The sequence below is a fragment of the Mesoplodon mirus genome, assembly GCF_964341445.2.
Source record: "Mesoplodon mirus genome assembly, chromosome: 11".
Classification (NCBI taxonomy): domain Eukaryota; kingdom Metazoa; phylum Chordata; class Mammalia; order Artiodactyla; family Ziphiidae; genus Mesoplodon; species Mesoplodon mirus.
In genome coordinates this window covers 61,729,999-61,747,871 of record NC_138987.1, presented here as the reverse complement: position 1 = coordinate 61,747,871, position 17,873 = coordinate 61,729,999, and the positions used below count along the sequence as shown (strand labels likewise).

At 55.8% G+C, this 17,873-nt stretch overlaps 2 protein-coding genes across 6 annotated transcripts; one reads left to right on the top strand and one right to left on the bottom strand.

The window, feature by feature from the left end:
* The first annotated feature begins 2,358 nt into the window (after positions 1 to 2,358).
* On the top strand, positions 2,359 to 9,719 carry B4GALNT1 (beta-1,4-N-acetyl-galactosaminyltransferase 1). Of its 5 annotated transcripts, none has more exons than XM_082635908.1 (12): positions 2,359 to 2,394; positions 3,144 to 3,237; positions 3,829 to 4,047; positions 4,584 to 4,748; positions 4,878 to 4,984; positions 5,452 to 5,492; positions 5,640 to 5,820; positions 6,821 to 6,919; positions 7,069 to 7,259; positions 7,748 to 7,888; positions 8,138 to 8,378; positions 9,008 to 9,719. In XM_082635908.1, exons 3-12 carry the CDS (start codon positions 3,830 to 3,832, stop codon positions 9,223 to 9,225), a joined length of 1,602 nt encoding a protein of 533 aa, XP_082492034.1. In that variant the 5' UTR covers positions 2,359 to 2,394; positions 3,144 to 3,237; position 3,829; the 3' UTR covers positions 9,226 to 9,719. The 5 variants fall into 5 exon arrangements, with proteins under 5 accessions (XP_082492034.1, XP_082492035.1, XP_082492032.1 ...); XM_082635909.1 differs by lacking the exon at positions 2,359 to 2,394 and adding an exon at positions 2,530 to 2,925 and having other exon boundaries at positions 3,829 to 4,005; XM_082635906.1 differs by lacking the exon at positions 2,359 to 2,394 and adding an exon at positions 2,531 to 2,925.
* A 397-nt stretch (positions 9,720 to 10,116) lies between these two features.
* Positions 10,117 to 17,055, bottom strand: LOC309812257 (solute carrier family 26 member 10-like; the record flags this gene model as incomplete). The annotated part of the gene is made up of 16 exons (XM_082635905.1): positions 10,117 to 10,362; positions 10,480 to 10,534; positions 10,634 to 10,716; positions 10,945 to 11,086; positions 11,159 to 11,228; positions 11,340 to 11,446; positions 11,858 to 11,953; positions 12,043 to 12,120; positions 13,313 to 13,426; positions 13,537 to 13,684; positions 13,834 to 13,916; positions 14,645 to 14,797; positions 15,057 to 15,221; positions 15,413 to 15,570; positions 16,134 to 16,244; positions 16,713 to 17,055. The coding sequence occupies 16 exons, from the start codon at positions 17,053 to 17,055 to the stop codon at positions 10,241 to 10,243; spliced, it is 2,028 nt and encodes a 675-aa protein (XP_082492031.1). The 3' UTR covers positions 10,117 to 10,240.
* Positions 17,056 to 17,873: the final 818 nt, after the last annotated feature.

Sequence of the window (17,873 nt, the reverse complement as noted above, 5' to 3'; positions counted from 1 at the left end):
GGACTTCCCTCATGCTCCAGTGGGTAAGACTCCACACTCCCAATGCAGGGGGCCTGGGTTTGATCCCTGGTCGGGGAACTAGATCTGGCATGCATGTCACAACTAAGAGTCCACATGCCACAACTACAAGCCACATGCTGCAACTAAGACCCAGAGCATAAATAAATAGATAAATATTAAAAAAAATAATAATAACGTCCCTAGTAGTGCAATGGTTAAGAATCCACTTGATAATGCAGGGGACATGGGTTCATGCCCTGGTTCGGAAAGATTTCACTTGCCGCGGGGCAACTAAGCCCGTGCACCACAACTACTGAGCCTGTATGCCATAACTACTGAAGCCCATGCGCCTAAAGCCTGTGCTCTGCAACAAGAGAAGCCACCACAATGAGAAGCCCGCAAACCGTAACGAAGAGCAGCCCCTGCTTGACGCAACTAGAGAAAAGCCTGCGCGCAGCAACGAAGACCCAATGCAGCCAAAAATAAATAAATAAATTTATTTAAAAAAAAAAAAAGCAACAAGAAGAAACCAGATGGCACCTTCAACATTCTGCTTGGAAATCTCCTCAATGAGATCCGCAATTCATTAGTATAGTCTCTACTTTCCACCCCACTGCTGGTGACAATGTTGCTAAATGTATCAATAACAAGGACCCCCTTTCCTTCAATTTCCCTACTTTCCTCACTTCTCTTTATCAGCAGTCTCCTTAAAGGACATGAGGCTTTTACTAACATGCTCTTCAACATTCTTAGGTCTTTCACTAACACTCCTCAAATTCCTTCCTGCTGCTACCCAAGACCCAGTTCCAAAGTCTTTCCCACATTTTTAGGTTTTTATTTTGGCAGCACTTCATTTCCAGATTTTGGACAAACCCAGAAGTTAAAACCCACACTCAGGAGCCAACTATATATGCTGTTCTGTACTTTGTTTATTTTGCTTAACAGCTTTGGATATCATCCAGTATCAATAGATATAGATTAACCCAGTATTCCACTGAACCATATCTTTAAAATTTTAACTTACTAATATTTAAAATTTAAATGATTAATATTTTAAGTGTTAATAGATTGGCCAATTGCTCTAAGTTGTGTAAGTTTACACTCACAACAATGTATGGTAGTGACTGTTTCTCCAAATACTTGACCACTCAATGTGTTAGCAAGCTCTTTTTTTTTTTTTTCTTTTTTTTTTTGCGGTACGCGGGCTTCTCACTGCTGTGGCTTCTCCCGTTGCAGAGCACAGGCTCCGGACGCGCAGGCTCAGCGGCCATGGCTCATGGGCCTAGCCGCTCCGCGGCATGTGGGATCTTCCCAGACCGGGGCACGAACCTGTGTCCCCTGCAGCGGCAGGCGGACTCTCAACCACTGCACCACCAGGGAAGCCCTTAGCAAGCTCTTTGACTTTTACTAACTTGGTAACCAAAAACCATTTCATTGTTATTCTAATTTGCATTTTATTTATTATGAATAAGGTCAAGTATAATTTCATATATTTGAAAAGTCATTTTCACTTTTTCTGTCAACTGCCTAATCACAATTTTTGTTCATTTGGTGGTAGTTGATCATTTTTTCTTTTCTTTTTTTTTTTTTTGATGTGGACAATTTTTAAAGTCTTGATTGAATGTGTTACAATACTGCTTCTGTTTTATGTTTTGGTTTTTTGGTCCAAGGCATGTGGGATCTTAGCTCCCTGACCAGGGATTGAACCTGCACCCCTGCACTGGAAGGTGAAGTCTCAACCACTGGACAGCCAGGGAAGTCCCCATTTTTTCTTACTGATGTTTTAGAGCTCTTAAGAAAAGCAGACCTTTACCTGTCTTACATGTTGCAAATACTTTTTCACAGTTTGTCATTTCTCTCTCTCGTTTGTTTATAGAATTTTTTTCACTCGAGTTTTTTATATATCTTGATATTAAATATTTTTTTATATTTTTATATATCTCTTCCCCACTCCAAGACTATAAAAAACAAAACAAACTCCATGAATTATTTTACTGCTCTTTGTGATTTCACTTTTAATACTAAAATACTTGATAGATCTGGAATTTATTTTGGTGTAAGGAGGGTGAGAATCGCACTTTTCTCCCAGCTGATTAGTCATTTCTTTGTACACAGTTCATCCAATAATCCGTCCTTCCCTCTCCCCGTCCCCACATTTTCATTGTTTTACATTTCTTATTATATCTTTTTTCCCTATTAAATCGTGACATCTTTTATTAGAACCGTGGAACCACGTAACTTAGGGCAGCGTCAAGAACCAGCTACAAAGAAGGGAGTCTACAGGTCTGCAGCTTGCACGCAGACTACAGCCAATCTAGCAACTGTTTGGGGTTTCTTTCCTCCCGCAACAAGGAGCAGTCAGAAGAAGCAGGCCCTTGAATTGCTGAGTGTTTGGTACATCACTGAGTGTTCGTTAGATAACTGGGGTTGGGGGTTGGGGGGTGGGGGAGGCGAGGATGGGAGGGAGGCTGTGAACCTGTCTTTCTTAGCCAGGCATTTTTTTATTTTCCAGAGTCTTGTCTTCCTTTATCTCACCCTAAGTACCCAAATCTTCCTTGAAATGGGGTTACAGGGCGTCTCCGCCCCAGCTCTTCCCGAAGCCCTTGTCTCCTGTCCTTGCCTACAGTCTAGACGAGAGGGCGGCTCCAAACGCATAGGGAATAGAGTGACTGGGATCGGGGTCAGGCGGGGAAGATGCCAGGGTTCGGAGGCGAAGGGCTGGAGGGGGAGGTGGGGGTGGAGAGAAGGACCTGCGCTCGGCGCGGGCTTCGCGCCCCCGCAATGTCCTCGGCGCCCGCCAGAAGGCGCCCCAGCGCTCTCCTTCCCCGCGCGTAGCCGGATCCTCCGCCGCAACCAGCCCGGGAGCTGAGCCGCGCGGCACCGCGAACTGAAGAGCCGGGCGGCGGCCCGACCTCTCCCGGCCCGGCAAGTGGAACAGGGTACCGGGGAGCCCCGGATTTGTTTCTGGGACTGGGGTGCGGCGTTTCTCGACTCCGATCCCCACCCCCGCAGGAAACGCCCAGAACCACCCCAGCGCCTTGGTCTACAAAGCCCGGAGAGTCCGAAGGCGGGAGGGGTCGGGCGCGCTCGGGAGGCAAGAGGATCCCCCTCACTCTCAGCCTCACACCCGACTCCCCCATCAGGCCGCCTCCAGCCCCATGAGGACCCCCAGGCCGGAGCTGAGAGCCTGGCGCAGCCCGGACCGAAATCTTGCGGCGGCCTCAGAGCGTTAGACAGGTCAGTGCCCGGGCGGGATGAGGGGCCGAGCGGAGGCGGGAGGAGGCGCGCACGCCGGTCCACCTTGACCCCCCGCACAGCTTCCCGAGGCCACTCACGGGGTCACCTCCGCCGGGGCCACCCAGTAGCGCGGGCGTGATTCTGCATTTTTCATGACAGGCAAGGTGTGGCGCTGCCCTCTGCAGCCCAGCCGGGGCCAGGTAGCGCTCGGACTGAGGGGTTGGGGGATGCGCGGGCCAGGGGAGGTGGCGGGCTCGGGAACATCCGCTATTCTAATAAAATGGTGCTCTTCTACTTATGAGCCGCCGCATCGAAACCACTACCTCCAACGTTCTCTTGCTTCAAGATGCCCGGCCTCGGGCGTGAGAGGAAAGCGAGATGCGGGAGAGGGAGAGAAGAAAGGAGGCCGGGAGACCCGAGGCCCGGGGAGTGAGGGGAGGGGGACAGGGGTACCGATTCGCTATGCAAATTCTGGCGCGCGAGATGTGGAGAGTTCCGGGTGGCTGGCAGGAGCCTCCGGAAGCGCGGGGGTCCCAACCCACGCCTTCGCTCCCCACCTTTCTCACTCTCCCACCCCTACCGCCCACCCAGGATGCGGCTGGGCCGCCGGGCCCTCTGTGTGCTGGTCCTGCTGCTCGCCTGCGCCTCGCTGGGGCTCCTGTACGCGAGCACCCGGGTCGCGCCGGGCCTCCAGGCACCTCTTGCGCTGTGGACGCCCCTGCAGGGCAACCCCAGGCCAGAATTGCCAGGTCTTGCCCCCGAGCCCCGGTACGCACACATCCCAGTCAGGATCAAGGAGCAAGTGGTGGGGTGAGTGCAAGGAGTCGTGGTACCGGCACGGCACTCGCTGGGGGGTGGCGTGGGAAGCTCTCATTTCCTCCACTGCTGAGCTCTGATGCCTGGGCTCCCCCGACTGGTTGCAGAGGGGTGAAGTGGGAGGTGGAGGGGGCCACTGAGTCTTGTGCTGGCGGGGGGACAAATCTGCCCTCCAAGAACCTTGTCACGGTATGGGGAAGGGAGGGTGTGCAGTCAGGGGAGGGCCCTGACTTTCTGAGTCCTGGTGATTCCCTATGAAAGGAGAGTCCAGGTGGGGCCCTAATGGCATGTAGGCAACTCTGAACACCTAGAAATTGGCCCTATTCTACACCTCTGTAAAATCCAGATTTAGGGGATGGGTCATCTCTTTGGTGGTTCCTCCTCCTGGGAACTATTTGAAGAGCTGTGTTTAAGGGGACAGATTTTGGATGGACAGGGTGGAAAGGCCAAGATGTAGGTCCTGTGTAAATGCTCTGTGGGATGAGTGAGCTGCATGGCTGGGCTCTGAGGACCCTTCCTCCCGGCTCCAGGCTGCTGTCCACGAACAATTGCAGTTGTGAGTCCAGTGGGGGGAGCCTTCACCTCCCCTTCCAGAGGCAGGTCCAAGCCATTGACTTCACCAAGGCCTTTGACCCTGAGGAGCTGAGGGTTGCATCTGCCTTGAGGGAGCAGGAGTTCCAGGCCTTCCTTTCAAGGTACCAGTGGGAAAGGAGGGCATGACTCTGTAGGGGGAGAGCAGGGGGAAGCCTGGAGGGTGGGTGTGGCAGGAGGGAGCACCGTCTCCCCCTGACTGCTCCTCTGTCCTCCCCCTCCTTCACTGCCAGGAGCCAGTCTGCTGCTGACCAGCTGCTCATAGCCCCTGCCAACTCCCCACTACAGTACCCCCTGCAGGGTGTGGAGGTCCAGCCCCTCAGGAGCATCTTGGTGCCAGGTGGGCAGAACGGTCCTAGGGGATGACCTAAGCCACGGTGGGGGGTGGCAGAGCCCAGGTTGGGTGAGGAAGAATGAGGGAAGATTGGAATGGGAGGTGGGGGACTTCTGATGAAAGGGAGACTTGAGGTCAGGGAGGGCTCATGAGGTGGGAGATGGGGACAGAAGGGACTCTAAGATTGTCAGGAATTGTAGAAGACAGTGACTGGAGAGGTTTGGGGAGAAGGGTCTCTTCTTGCTGACTGGCCGAAGTTAGGTGGACAGGTAGGGCAGGCAACAGAAGAGCTACTGCTTTGATGGGAAGGAGTAAAAAATCAGTTACTCTAGGCTATGCCCCACAATGTGCCCTGCTGTGGCCTCAACAAGAGGGATGCATGAGAAATTCTGTGCTGTGTGTGGTGAAAGAGGGAAGAGAAAATGAGGAATTCCAGATTGTCTGTGATTTTGATCCCCTCTCCTTCCTCCCAGGACTGAGCCTGCAGGCCACTTCTGGTCAGGAGGTATACCAGGTGAGAAGAAACAGGAGGGCGAGGAGGCCAGGTGGGCATTAAGGATGCCGGGAGGGCACCAAGGCTGCCAAAGGAGGGATGGAGGAACCAGGGAGGCAAGAGGTGGGTCTGGGGCCTCACCCTGCACTCTCCAATCCCCTCTCCCAGGTGAACCTGACTGCCTCTTTGGGCACCTGGGACGTGGCAGGGGAAGTGACTGGAGTGACTCTCACTGGAGAGGGGCAGCCAGATCTCACCCTCGCCAGCCCAGGGCTGGACCAACTCAACCGGCAGCTGCAACTGGTCACTTATAGTAGCCGAAGCTACCAGGCAAACACAGCAGACATAGGTGAGAGGCCCAGGTGGAGGTAGTAACAGGCTGGGTGAACACAGGGAACCCAGAAAGGCAGGAGCGAGCAAGTGGCAGAGGGTGTGGGAGACACTCGGGCGATGGCCAGCGCTGCCCAGCCACACAATGGGCATTTCAGCTGGGCCAGCAGGGCCAGGGAGGGAGAGAAGGGGCCTTTGTTCATCTGGGGCTGGAGCAGGCCAGAGGGAAACCCGAGCCTTGGGTGTGTCCCCCCTTCAGGCCAACCATGGGGGCCCCAGGAAGTGACCTGCCCCAGGAGCCAGAAGACTCAAGCTCTATTCCCAGCCCACCACTTACTAGAGGGCAAAGGGCTTTATCTCCCAGAGCCCCCATTTCTCCTCTAGCAAAAGGGGCATAACACAGCCCTCCTGCTTCTCTCCAAGGCTTCTATAACAAACCTACTCCCTCTTTGGAGCCTTTGCACTTGCTGTTCCCTCTGCCTAGAATGCTCTTCCTGCCGATTTTTGCATAGCTGGCTCCTTCCTATCATTTGGATCTCAGCTCAAATGGCTCCTCTTCACTATCACATTACTTGTCTTATTTTCTATTCAATACTTATCTGTATCTGAATTTTCTTACTTACTTAGCCTGGAACCAGACTGACTAGGTTCCTATCCCAACTTTGTTGCTTAATAGTTGGGTAATTATGGACATGTTAACTTCTCTGGGCCTTCTTTTTCTGTAGTAGGAATCTACTTAATAGGGCTACTGTGAGCATTAAATGAGTTCATATATTTAAGGTAATTTTAAAAGTGCCTGGCACATAGTAAATGCTCAGTAAAAGTTAGCTTTTAATGAACTCTTTTATCATCTTCCTCCCACCCATTAAAATGTAAGTTCCACGGGGATAAGAACCTTGCATTCTTGTCTAACAGGGCCTAGAAAAGTGCTACACAGAGTAGGCGCTTAAATATTGATTTACTGAAAAGACAATGTTGTCCAAGCCCTAGGGGCCACATCTCATGTCCTTTCTTCCCAGTCCGGTTCTCCACCGAGGGACACGAAGTTGCCTTCACCATACGCATAAGACACCCACCCAGCCCTCAGCTGTACCCACCTGGGTCTCTACCCCTGGGAGGTGAGACTGGTGTGCTCAGGGACATAGATCCAGCCCTGATGGGGAGCAAGTTGGGAGAGGGCGACAAGTTGGGAGACATCCCTGGGAGATGTCTTCCTGCTCTTCACTCCCTACTCTCCTCTGCACCTAACCCTGCCCCTCACTCCCAGCCCAGTACAACATCAGCGCTCTGGTCACCATTGCCACTAAGACCTTCCTTCGTTACAATCGGCTACGGGCACTCATCGCCAGCATCCGCCGCTTCTACCCGACAATCACAGTGGTAATCGCCGACGACAGCGACAAGCCAGAGAGCATTAGAGGTCCCCACATCGAGCACTATCTCATGCCTTTTGGCAAGGTGCGCAGCCAACGAGGCTGAACGTGCGCCACAGGGCACCGGGAGGGGGCGCACCCTCAGTCTGCAGTCTCCAGAATAGTGATTCCAGGATTACCTGTCTCAGAATCACTGAGGCGCCTGTTAAACATGAGGATTTCTGGAATGTAAACTCCATGGGAGCAGGAATCGTGTGTCTTACTAGCGCTGCATTCTGAGAATGGTGCTTAGCACCTAGTGGGGGGCTTAGTAAATAGTTGATGAATGAATGAACGCATGGATTAAATGCATTCCAATACCCTCCCCCAGAACACTGACTCAGCGCCTCGCACAAGTGGAAAATGCATTTTTTACCTAGCTCCCGGCCATTCGTTTGTTTGAAGAATGGGGATAGGCTCGAAAATTTGAAGAGGGGGATAGGCCGTTGAGAGGGGTCAGGAATGAGGAGGAAAGGTGGCAGAGGGCCACGTGCTATCTCGACAGCATCGCCAACCGGACTTACCCTTCCCCAGGGCTGGTTCGCAGGCCGGAACCTGGCCGTATCCCAAGTAACCACCAAGTACGTGCTGTGGGTGGACGACGACTTCGTCTTCACGGCGCGGACACGACTGGAGAGGCTTGTGGACGTGCTGGAGCGGACGCCGCTGGACCTGGTAGGGGAGGGGCCTTGAGATGTAGGGTGGGAGGAGGGCCTTCGGCAGACTAGCCGCGGCCGGCCGGTAGACCCGACTGAGGGCAGCCAGCCCTGGGACGGGAGGGGACGACGAAGCGGAGCCTGGGGCACCATCTGGGTCCTGCAGAGGAGAAGCGGTAAAGGACAGGGCAGGAGAGCCGCCCTGGGTGGGGGAGAGGATCCCCTTCCGGTCCGCGCCCTGCCTGCAGCCGTCCTCCCGCCCCGGCAGGTGGGGGGCGCGGTACGCGAAATCTCCGGCTTCGCCACCACCTACCGGCAGCTGCTGAGCGTGGAGCCCGGCGCGCCAGGCCGCGGGAACTGCCTCCGGCAGAAGCGCGGCTTCCACCACGAGCTCGTCGGCTTCCCAGGGTGCGTGGTCACCGACGGCGTGGTCAACTTCTTCCTGGCGCGCACTGACAAGGTGCGCGAGGTCGGCTTTGACCCGCGCCTCAGCCGCGTGGCGCACCTGGGTGAGTGGCACCCCCTCCTGGCCGGGCCCGGCAGGGACCCCGCGGGGCGCTGGGCTGGGCTCCGTGCAGTAAGGCGCCAAGGGCCCTGGGTACTACTCCCCGACTACCCCCGCGGAGCCCACGGCTGCTACCGGGGCCCCTAGAGTAGTTCTACGAAGATTTACCAAGACCTGTGCCCGGGCAAGAGAGAGAGCTTCCACCCTCCCAGCCCCGACCATCATTTAAACCTCCACAGCCAGTACAACTGCTGGGTCCGTCTTGAGCTTCCCCACCACTGTCACCTGCACCTTTATCTCGCTCCCAGCCGTATCCCCTGGTTCAGACCATCTCGGAGCAGCCCATTGGGCATTTATTGAACCTCTGCCTGTGTGTGTGTTGAGGGCGGGGCAGGGAGGGGCGGGGGGTGGGGCGGACGATCAGTTTTCAAAGCACAAGGTAAGGGTATTGACTCCATTTTACACAAGAGTAAAACTAAGACTCAAAAGGGTTGATTTACATGCCCAAGGTCCTTAGAAATGGGGTCTTTGCATATGCACCCAGCATATCCCAAATCTCAGTTCTCCTTTAACGGTGGGGCCTCTGTATCCTCAAGACCCTTCATTGTGTACTCGCCTTTCCTCCACCCCCAGAATTCTTCCTGGATGGACTTGGTTCTCTTCGGGTGGGCTCCTGCTCAGACGTTGTTGTGGATCATGCATCCAAGTTGAAGTTGCCTTGGACATCAAGGGATGCTAGGGCAGAGACTTATGCTCGGTACCGTTACCCGGGATCACTGGATGAAAGTCAGGTGGCCAAACACCGCCTGCTCTTCTTCAAACACCGGCTCCAGTGCATGACCTCAGAGTGACGGCCACGCGGGGCCTTCCAACTATCAGGCTGGGCCTACCTCCTTGCCCCTGCCAGGAATATCTAGCAAACCCCACCAGCCAGTGACCACTCCACTGACTGTCCCCAATCTCCTTCAGAACTTGATCCCAAATAGGGGCTTGTCCTGGCGACATTCCTCCTTTCTGCGAGTGCCCAGGGGCGTGATGGAGCCATAACTCATCCCACAGCCAGTGCCAAGTCCTCCCCCCACCCCCTTCCCATAGGGCAGGAAGTGGGGGGTTGCTTTCCAAGTGCCAAAGAGCCCATGAGGACTCTAAAATCCTAAAGCGGAAACACTCTCCTCTCATCTCCTTGGGACCAAGGGGGTGGGGAAGCCCCCAGTATATATTCCCAGGGCTGGGCCTCCCTCGCATCCCTGGATCCAGGACTCTGTGCAGCGACTGCAGCCCCACCCCATGGAGAGAACTGGTGACGGGAGCTGGTGTGGGGACCAGTGAACATACAGGTGAAAGCCATTTTCAGTTGTGTCTCTGCAATGCTGTGCGCATGGAGGAACGGGGCACCAAGGGTCTGTGTGCAGACACCCAGACTCACTTCATGAACCCCAGACACTCTCAGCTTCATTTTATTAGTTACATTAAGTAAGGGGGCTCAGGGACCCTGGCCCTCCTCACACATATGCTGTTGGGACCCTCCATACTCCACGTGACCGGGTCAGACCCACACTGTGCAGGTCTTTGAACCAGTGAACTCCTGGAAAAGGGAAGGGACATGTCAGAAGTAGATTAGGTGCTCCCCTCCCTCACCCAAGATTTGGCAGCCCTCTCAGGAGTACACCGCCTGCTTTGGAACCTTAGTTCCTCAGTTCTTCACCCACAGCTGGGCCGTCTTATAGAGACTAACCACTTCATCCCCACCCCTTTCCTTCATCTCCCTCCTCAGCCCCCTTCACAGATCCCTCTGTCTGGGTCTTCAGTCGCTGACTCACACCTCCTTTGCCATAGCCCAGCACCTCCTGGCTTCCACTCCCGTGGCTACTCCCGCCTCACCAGTCTCTCCAGGGCATATGCAGCTGCATCCTGGACACTCACAAACAGCTGTTCTGGGGTCACTCTATCCAGGAGTCCTGCCTGGGTCAGTGTCCCCAGCACTGAGGCTGTGTGGAGAAGGGGTCAGGCTCTCAGGTCCTACAACTACACCGTGTCCTCTTCCTTCCCCCCAAAGCGTCCAGTCACTCCCCAGTCTCCAGATCCCTGCATCCTCCACATCTCACCATTACACTGAGCCAGGAGAAGATGGATCCCAGCATCTCGGCATCGGCTGGCCAGCTACGTGGGGCGGGGGGGGGAGGGCAGGGGGTTAAATCCTATATCAGAGAGTATTCGTGGGACAAGGGGACTTTCTCCTTAACCTACCCTCTCCCTCACCTGAACCACTTCTCTGGCCCCTGCAGCGTCTGCAAAGGTGACACCACTGCAGTCTAGGACTACCACTCTGACAGGCTCAGCAACTAGGATGGCAGAAGGCAGGAGTACCCAGATGCCTCCATGGGTCGTGCCCAAATCTCCCTCATTGTCATCCCATCTCACCTGCATCAGGTGGGCCATCTGTCTTTGGAGCCTCCTGTGAGTAGAAAGGGGTAGTCACCGTCTCTGAGACAGAAGCACGAACATGCACCCCTTGAGCACAATGACCCCCCTCAGAACACCCACCTGTCTCCCACCCCCAAAGAAGCCACACTCCCCTTTGACCAAGTCCCTCACCTTGCCTCCTTCTCCAAGCCCCAGATGCCACTCCAGGATGCGACGAAACTGCCCACGGGTCCCAAAGTAGAGCGGTGTTGGATAGCTCAGGATGCAGAGCCCTGGGACCTGGAGGAGCTAAGGGGTCAGAGGGTCAGTGAAACATCCGAGTCTAATCTTCCCTTCCTTCTTTGGCTGTAGCCCACCCACCTTGTGACTCTCTCTGAGTGGCCTGTAGAGCTCTGTCCCCTCAGCCAGTCCAAGTGCCAGGCACTGTACCCTGGGCAGGAAGCTGGGGTCAGATTCCCAGCCTGACCTGGCTGGAGAGTCACCCCAAGCACTCTTTTCTCTTCCCTCCTCTTATCTTGACTCCCCTCATCTCTACTCCCACCTCTGGGTGCGGCAGACCACAGTCATCATGGAGAAGACCACACCTACAGCCAGGCCCAGGTCCACACTCAGGGTCACGACAGCCACCCAGGTGACCATCCACACAGCCTGCAGGACATGGATGGGAGCGAAATGACCAAAAGAAATGCCAGGCCATCACTGCCAGGGAAAGGGGTCCAGGGGCAGTAACTGCCAGGGCAAGTGATGGGGAGGGATGGCCCGGGAGAAAGTAGAAACAATGACAGAAGGAAGGAATGGGATGGACCTAATAGGGGATACACACCAAATGTAATGACCCCAGACCTTGAACCATCTGGGGAGTTACAAATATTCAGGTCTGAAGAGGTTCAAGCTCCACCCTTCACCTTGTCTCTGAGTAAAGGGATTAGGAGGTATACATGTTGGGAGTGGGTGGGTTGCAGAACTTAGGACTGGGACAATTAGCTTCGATCAAGGGCAGAGGCTGGGGACGCTGGTAAGTGGGAGGGGGCATCCGAGGGTAATGCTGCCATTTCTCACAAAGTCCACGCGGCTGATGCGCCATAGTTGTGGAAGTTCTTGCATCTGGAAGAACATCTGGCGCATGCTGGAGATGTTGATGCAGGCCAAGACAGCCTTGGGGCAGAGGAGGTAAGCTGACCACCCCAGTGTGCAGGGATGTCGCCACCCCTCCCAGCCACCCCTCCATCTCCTCTGCTGCTTACCTTGGGCAGATAGTAGAAGAGGGGCCCCAGCCACAGCAGGACAGACAGGACAACCATACAGGAGAAGAGGCCTGCCAGCTAGAGGGAAGGAGGGACGGAAGCAAAGAAGGGAGGGAACCTCACCCACCCCCGCGTGAGAGTTGGTCTCCCCGCCTACTCTGCCTCATCCTCCTTGGAAGTTTCCCTCCTCCCAAAGCCCCTTCCACACTGATGTTCCTCACCCCTCAACCCCCTTCTTGATATTCTGCTGCTCACACCTACCTTTCCCCTCCCCCAATTAAATCCCTGTCATTTGCTGGTCTGCCCCAAGATGTAGTTCAACATCCCTATTTTTGTAGCCGACCTCCATCTTTTTTTTTTTTTTTTTTTCCGTACGCGGGCCTCTCACTGTTGTGGCCTCTCCCGTTGCGGAGCACAGGCTCCGGATGCGCAGGCTCAGCGGCCATGGCTCACGGGCCCAGCTGCTCCGCGGCATATGGGATCCTCCCAGACCGGGGCACGAACCCGTATCCCCTGCATCGGCAGGCGGACTCTCAACCACTGCGCCACCAGGGAGGCCCGACCTCCATCTTTTTTAAAAATTTTATTGGAGTATAGTTGATTTACAATGTTGTGTTAGTTTCTGCTGTACAGCAAAGTGAATCAGTCATACATATACATATATCCATTCTTTTTTAGATTCTTTTCCCATAGTCATTACGGAGTATTGAGTAGAGTTCCCTGTGCTATACAGTAGGTCCTTATTAGCTATCTATTTTTATATATAGCAGTGTGTATATGTCAATCCCAATCTCCCAACTTATCCCTCCCCCACCAGCCTACCTTCTTCTTAAAAGCCACTGGTGGATGACCCTAAAAGCAGGCTAATCACATGCTTAGGGCACCAACAAAGTACAGGAAACCAAAAATATTAGGGAGAGACTTTGGTATGTGATATTTCTTTTTAAAAGAAAATGTCCCCACAAGGAAAAACACCAGAATTTTGTTTCTTAAATTTATTTTCCAGATTAGTATTGTTCTTATTTTGAACAACATATAGGGCACCATAAACTTTTTCAGTGCTTAGAGTCTACAAAGGTCTTAATGGACCTTTCTTCTCTTCTATACCTCCTACCCAGGTAATCCCATCTCCTCACTCACCTTCCCTCACAGAATTCCATCCTTCTCTATAGAGCTGCCAACTGGGGATCTGCCAATCTTCCACTTGTTCCACCACCACCCAACCTGGATGCCCCTCCCCGCTTCTCCTCACCCAGGGACGTGCTCTTACCTGTGTGTTCCCACCAGCATCCACTAGTAGGCTGGTTGTGGCCAACGTGGCCGAGTTGGGAAAGCAAGAGAAGAGGGAGGAGATGAGGTTGGAGACACCATGTGCAAAGAGCTCCTGGAGGGATGCAGTGAGATGAAGAGGCGACAAAGGCATGGCTGGGAGGAGGGAATCACATTAGGGGGCTGTCTCCTGAATGAGGTTGGGGTCCTCACTCAAAGTCACACCTGGTTGGAATCAATAGTGTAGCTGTACTTGTCTGCATAGATGGAGGCCAGGGAGGCAGACACTGCGAAGGTAACCAGTGCCATGGGCAACGAGTCGGCCAGAATCCTGGGCAGCTCAGCCAGGCTGGGGAGGAGAGGCTGGGGAAATCTAGAGAGAGAGGAATCCATGGTGAGGATGGGTTGGGTATAACAAGGATATGAGCGAGAGAGAGGAAATAGCATAGGGCAGGACAGGGGAAGGTGTTGGGTGGGAGAGTTGTGAGAAAAGAAAACTGGTGCCTTTTCATTCTCTCTTACCCTCCGGGCAGCAATCCAACTATCTGGACGTTATATCTTGTGTCCAGGGAAGAGGTGAAGCAGAGCACGGAGGCCAGAAGCACCTGGGAAAGAGAGCAAATTAGAGCATGGGAAGAGATAGGCCCCTGGCAGATGCTAGAAGGAGCTCAATACGAGAGAGGATTGCAACGCAGGATTAGGTGGTTGCAGGAGCCCAGCAACTGGGGTAGTTGGGGTGTTTTGGGGATGGGTGCCTAACAACTGGTTTAGAGTGAAGGGGAGTGGGGATGGGAAAGAAGAATGATGTATGCCTGGAGCTATGGAGAGAGATGGACAGGAGGAAGTGAGAGGGGCCTGCTATGAGGGATGGTGGATATCAAGAGGTACAATCGAGCCATTCTAAGCAGGGAAGCTGGGTTATATCAAGGGATATATGGGGTATCTGTGGAGACGAGGAGAGCCTGTTTAGTTGGGGAGAGAGAGAAATGTAGGTGGACGCGGGAAGGAGGATAAGCGGTGAATTACAGTGCAGGACCGGTGAGGGGAGAGACGGGAGAGGAGGTGCCGTGGCGAGCGACGCCGCAAGGGGGCGCTGTAAGGAGGAAGAAGGCTTTCTAAGAGGCCTACAGCCGGCTTTTTGAGAGAAGGGGGGACGTTTGGGTGGGGGATTCCCGAGGGTCAAAGTGTTCTGGGAAGAGGCCTGGAAAAGTACACGTGTAAGCGGGACCTCTCATCTGTGACCTCTCTGCACTCCACGAGGGGGCGGCAGCGGCCAGTTCCTACAGGACGGGCAGGGTCTGTGCGGTGCACGGGGCTGGGACCCCATCCTCACCATGACGATTTCCCCTGGGATCGGGGTGGGTAGCCTGTCTCGGAACCTCACGTTCAATTCCTTGACGGGCACGAGCAGCGCCAGGCTGAGTGCCGAGACGGTCAGTTCGGCGGGACTGCTCCGCGGCAGCGCCGTCAGCACGGCGGCCAGCGTCTACGGGCAGGGGCAGTGAGCAGAGGTCCTGGGGCCAGGGTCGACTGCCCCCAGCGCGGACCCGCCAGACTGAGGCGAGGCCTCTCCTGGCTCCCATCAGGGCTTCCACCTCCTCAGCGACCCTCATTCAGCCACGTGGTTCTGACCTTTTCTCCGCCCGTGCCACACACTATCCCTCCACTCGCCCCCCTTCCTTTCTTTACGGGTTTCCCTCTTCCCGGGGCCGCTAGAATACTCTTCGCTCTTCTCCCACCCTCACCTTGAAGAGAGCGAAGCAGCCGATCTGACGCGGGAGGGGCAACCCCAAAAGGCTAGGCAGTTGGGACACGAGCACGTGCAGGGCGGCCCCACTGGTCAGCGCCTTGACTACAGGCTCCGACAAAAAGGTGGCCAGGACGCCGAGCTGCAGCGCGAACATTCCCAGCTGCAGGGGAGAAGATGCGCCATCACCACTGGAGAAGGAGCAGACCAGCCCCGGCGCAGTGCACCAGTTTGTCCGCGCACCTCTCCCGCCTAGACCGGTGCTGGAGACTTGTCCCTCCCTCTCCCCTGGCTCAATTCCCCGGGCCCCCAGCGTGGATTCCCTCAGGGTCCTCCCCCAAGGTCCTCCCTCACCATCAGTGCCCCGCTCCCGAAGGCCATGGCCGCAGCCGCACCAACCCGCTGAGCATCCAGCTGTTCCCTCTCGATGCCGCTCAGGTTCCCCTCGAGGGGTTCAGGCACCAGCCGCTCCACGGCCGAGCCCGTCATAAGACTGAGTACCGCGAAAGTTCCTAGGGCCGGGGGACAAACGCAGAGATCACCAGCTGTGCCACCTGGGGCGCGGCAACAGCCCAGGCTTCGCGCTCTCCGCCCAGGATGCTGCCGTCAGACGCCCTCTCCTAGAAGGCTTGCTGCTCAGGTGAAGACTCTGGGGCCAAGAGCTGGTGCAGCAGCCCGGAACCAGCGGTGAGGGAGGAAAGGAGGGAGCACCCGCCGGGAAAAAACTGCTCCCAACTGCGTCCCTGGCCCCTCCTGAAGACGCCCTGGGGACTGCCTGCTCCTTTGGGCGACAGCGTATCTCCTCTCCCCTCTTCCAAGTCGTAGAGACGTTCATTTTAACCAAATTTCATGGAGAGGAAAAGTCCGAGTAAACTCCCGCCTCTTTGCACCCACTCAGCACCCGCAGCGAGCACTGCCTAGGTCAGAGGTTCACCGCAGTGTAGCGGCAGAGGCGGAAGGGAAGGTGGGGGGCGTGAAGACGGGAATAAGGGCGAGGGAGCTTACAAGAACGGAAGCCTCAAACCCTTGTCCTTTCCACCCCACAGAGGAGGAGAGGATTCACTGGGTCACTCACCGGTGGACAGGTGTCTCCCAGTACCCAACAAGGTGTAGATGAGGACGGGAAAGAAAGAAGTGTAGAGTCCGAACACTGGGGGCACGGAGGTCAGGAGGGCAAAGGCCATGCCTGGGGGCGTAGTGGAAGGAAAGGTCTCCGGTGTGTGGGTTGGGGGCAGGGTGCCCAGCCTCCAGGACTGCCCTTCCCTTCCCGCACTCTTGGAGGCTGGCCCGGGGACTCTAAATCCCGCCACATGAGGGAACTGAGGGGTTAACGGGCCTCGATGGGAGGTCGTGGGGCGGACAAGGTCAGAGATCTGTGTCGGCCGCGTCCTGGGGGGCAGGCGTCCGGCCTCTCTTCAGTTCCCTGAGCCGGACCGTGTCCAAGACTTCGCGCAGAATTGCACAGATGAGGGGAGCTGGGGGTGGGGATCTGATGGAGCTCCACCGTCCTTACCCAGAACTTGGCCTCAGGTCCCTGTCGCCGAGCCCTCAAACCACACTAACCCACCACTTCGCTCCCGGTTCCCAGGCCCCGTGCCAACCCGAAGCCCTCTAGAGCTTGGGCCCCTGACAGGCTGCTGCTGGCGCCGCTCACCCTGGGGCACGTGCACGATGCCCACGGTCACTCCGGCCACCGCATCCCCGAGCAGCCAGGCCCGCCAGCGGTAGTGGGGCAGCCAACGCAGCGGGGGCAGCCGCGCCCGCAGCAGGGGCCACGGCCCCGGTCCGGAACAGGCGCGGGCCCGCCGCCTCCAAAGCCGGCGCAGCCGCGACCAGCGGGGCTCCGCGAGTAGCTCGGGCTCCTGCTCTGCGTCCCCGAAGAGCTGCTGAAACCGGGCCTCGGTAAGAGGTTCCCTGAACTTGGCGCCCAGGGGGGACTTAAGGTCGGAGGCCTCTCCCGGACCTGGGCAGGTGCTGGCACCGGGTAGCCCACTCATTTTGCCCTCGGCCACCTCCAACTCCGCCCAGTCTTAAATACCCCTCCGCCCGCGGGCCCCGAGTCCCGCCTCCGCGAAGCTGGGTCCAATCCCGTCCCGGAGGGCGCCCTCTCTTGGGGACCTTCTACAGTCAGGAGCCGGCTGCGCCTTGGGGAGGGGGTGTCTCTACGTTAGGCGTTTCCTCAGACATCCTTGGACGGATCGCTCGCTCTGCAGCCTGCTATGGGGGGAGGGATGGCTGTGGAAAGGGGTAGGGGCCAGAGAGGTAGGGCAAAAGACAAACGCGCCCCATCACCCAACACCCACTATTTACCGCTCCTAGGTCTTTTGACTCCCGCCTTCTCGCTCCCGGTTCCTTTCCGCATCTGCACCTTGGGCGAAGACAGACGCTGACTCCTCTAGGGTTATTGGTCATTCCCAGGGCCGCTGCATTGCCCACAAGAAAGTTCAGCGGCGTTCCAACCTCCCTTCCCCCCCACCCCCGACCCAAATCCTCATGGGGCGCAGCTTGTACCCAGAAAGTGTAAGGGGCTCCATTGGCCTCAGCTGTTTCACAAACTATCTAGATGGGAAGCAGCTGCTATTGGATATGGATGGATAGAGAACCGCCCTGCCACACACACACCTCTGCTGGGAGTGGCTGGGCCTAAATTCCCAGTTCAGGGCCTCAGGGGGAACACGGAACAGACAGGGAACTTTGATTTTATTTCTCAGAAGCCAAAAACACTGAAGCACTGTTTATTACATTCCAGTGCTATTCACAAAGTAGGCACTCAACAACACATATGTGGTTAAATTAAGTACAAAAGGGTCAACCA

Bases quoted from the DNA above. Each gene is read 5' to 3' on its own strand.
- B4GALNT1 (XM_082635910.1), top strand. From the start codon at position 3,830: ATGCGGCTGGGCCGCCGGGCCCTCTGTGTGCTGGTCCTGCTGCTCGCC. The intron at 4,048-4,583 runs GTGAGTGCAAGG...TCCCGGCTCCAG, and splicing joins ATCAAGGAGCAAGTGGTGGG to GCTGCTGTCCACGAACAATT. The intron at 6,920-7,068 runs GTGAGACTGGTG...CCTCACTCCCAG, and splicing joins TGGGTCTCTACCCCTGGGAG to CCCAGTACAACATCAGCGCT.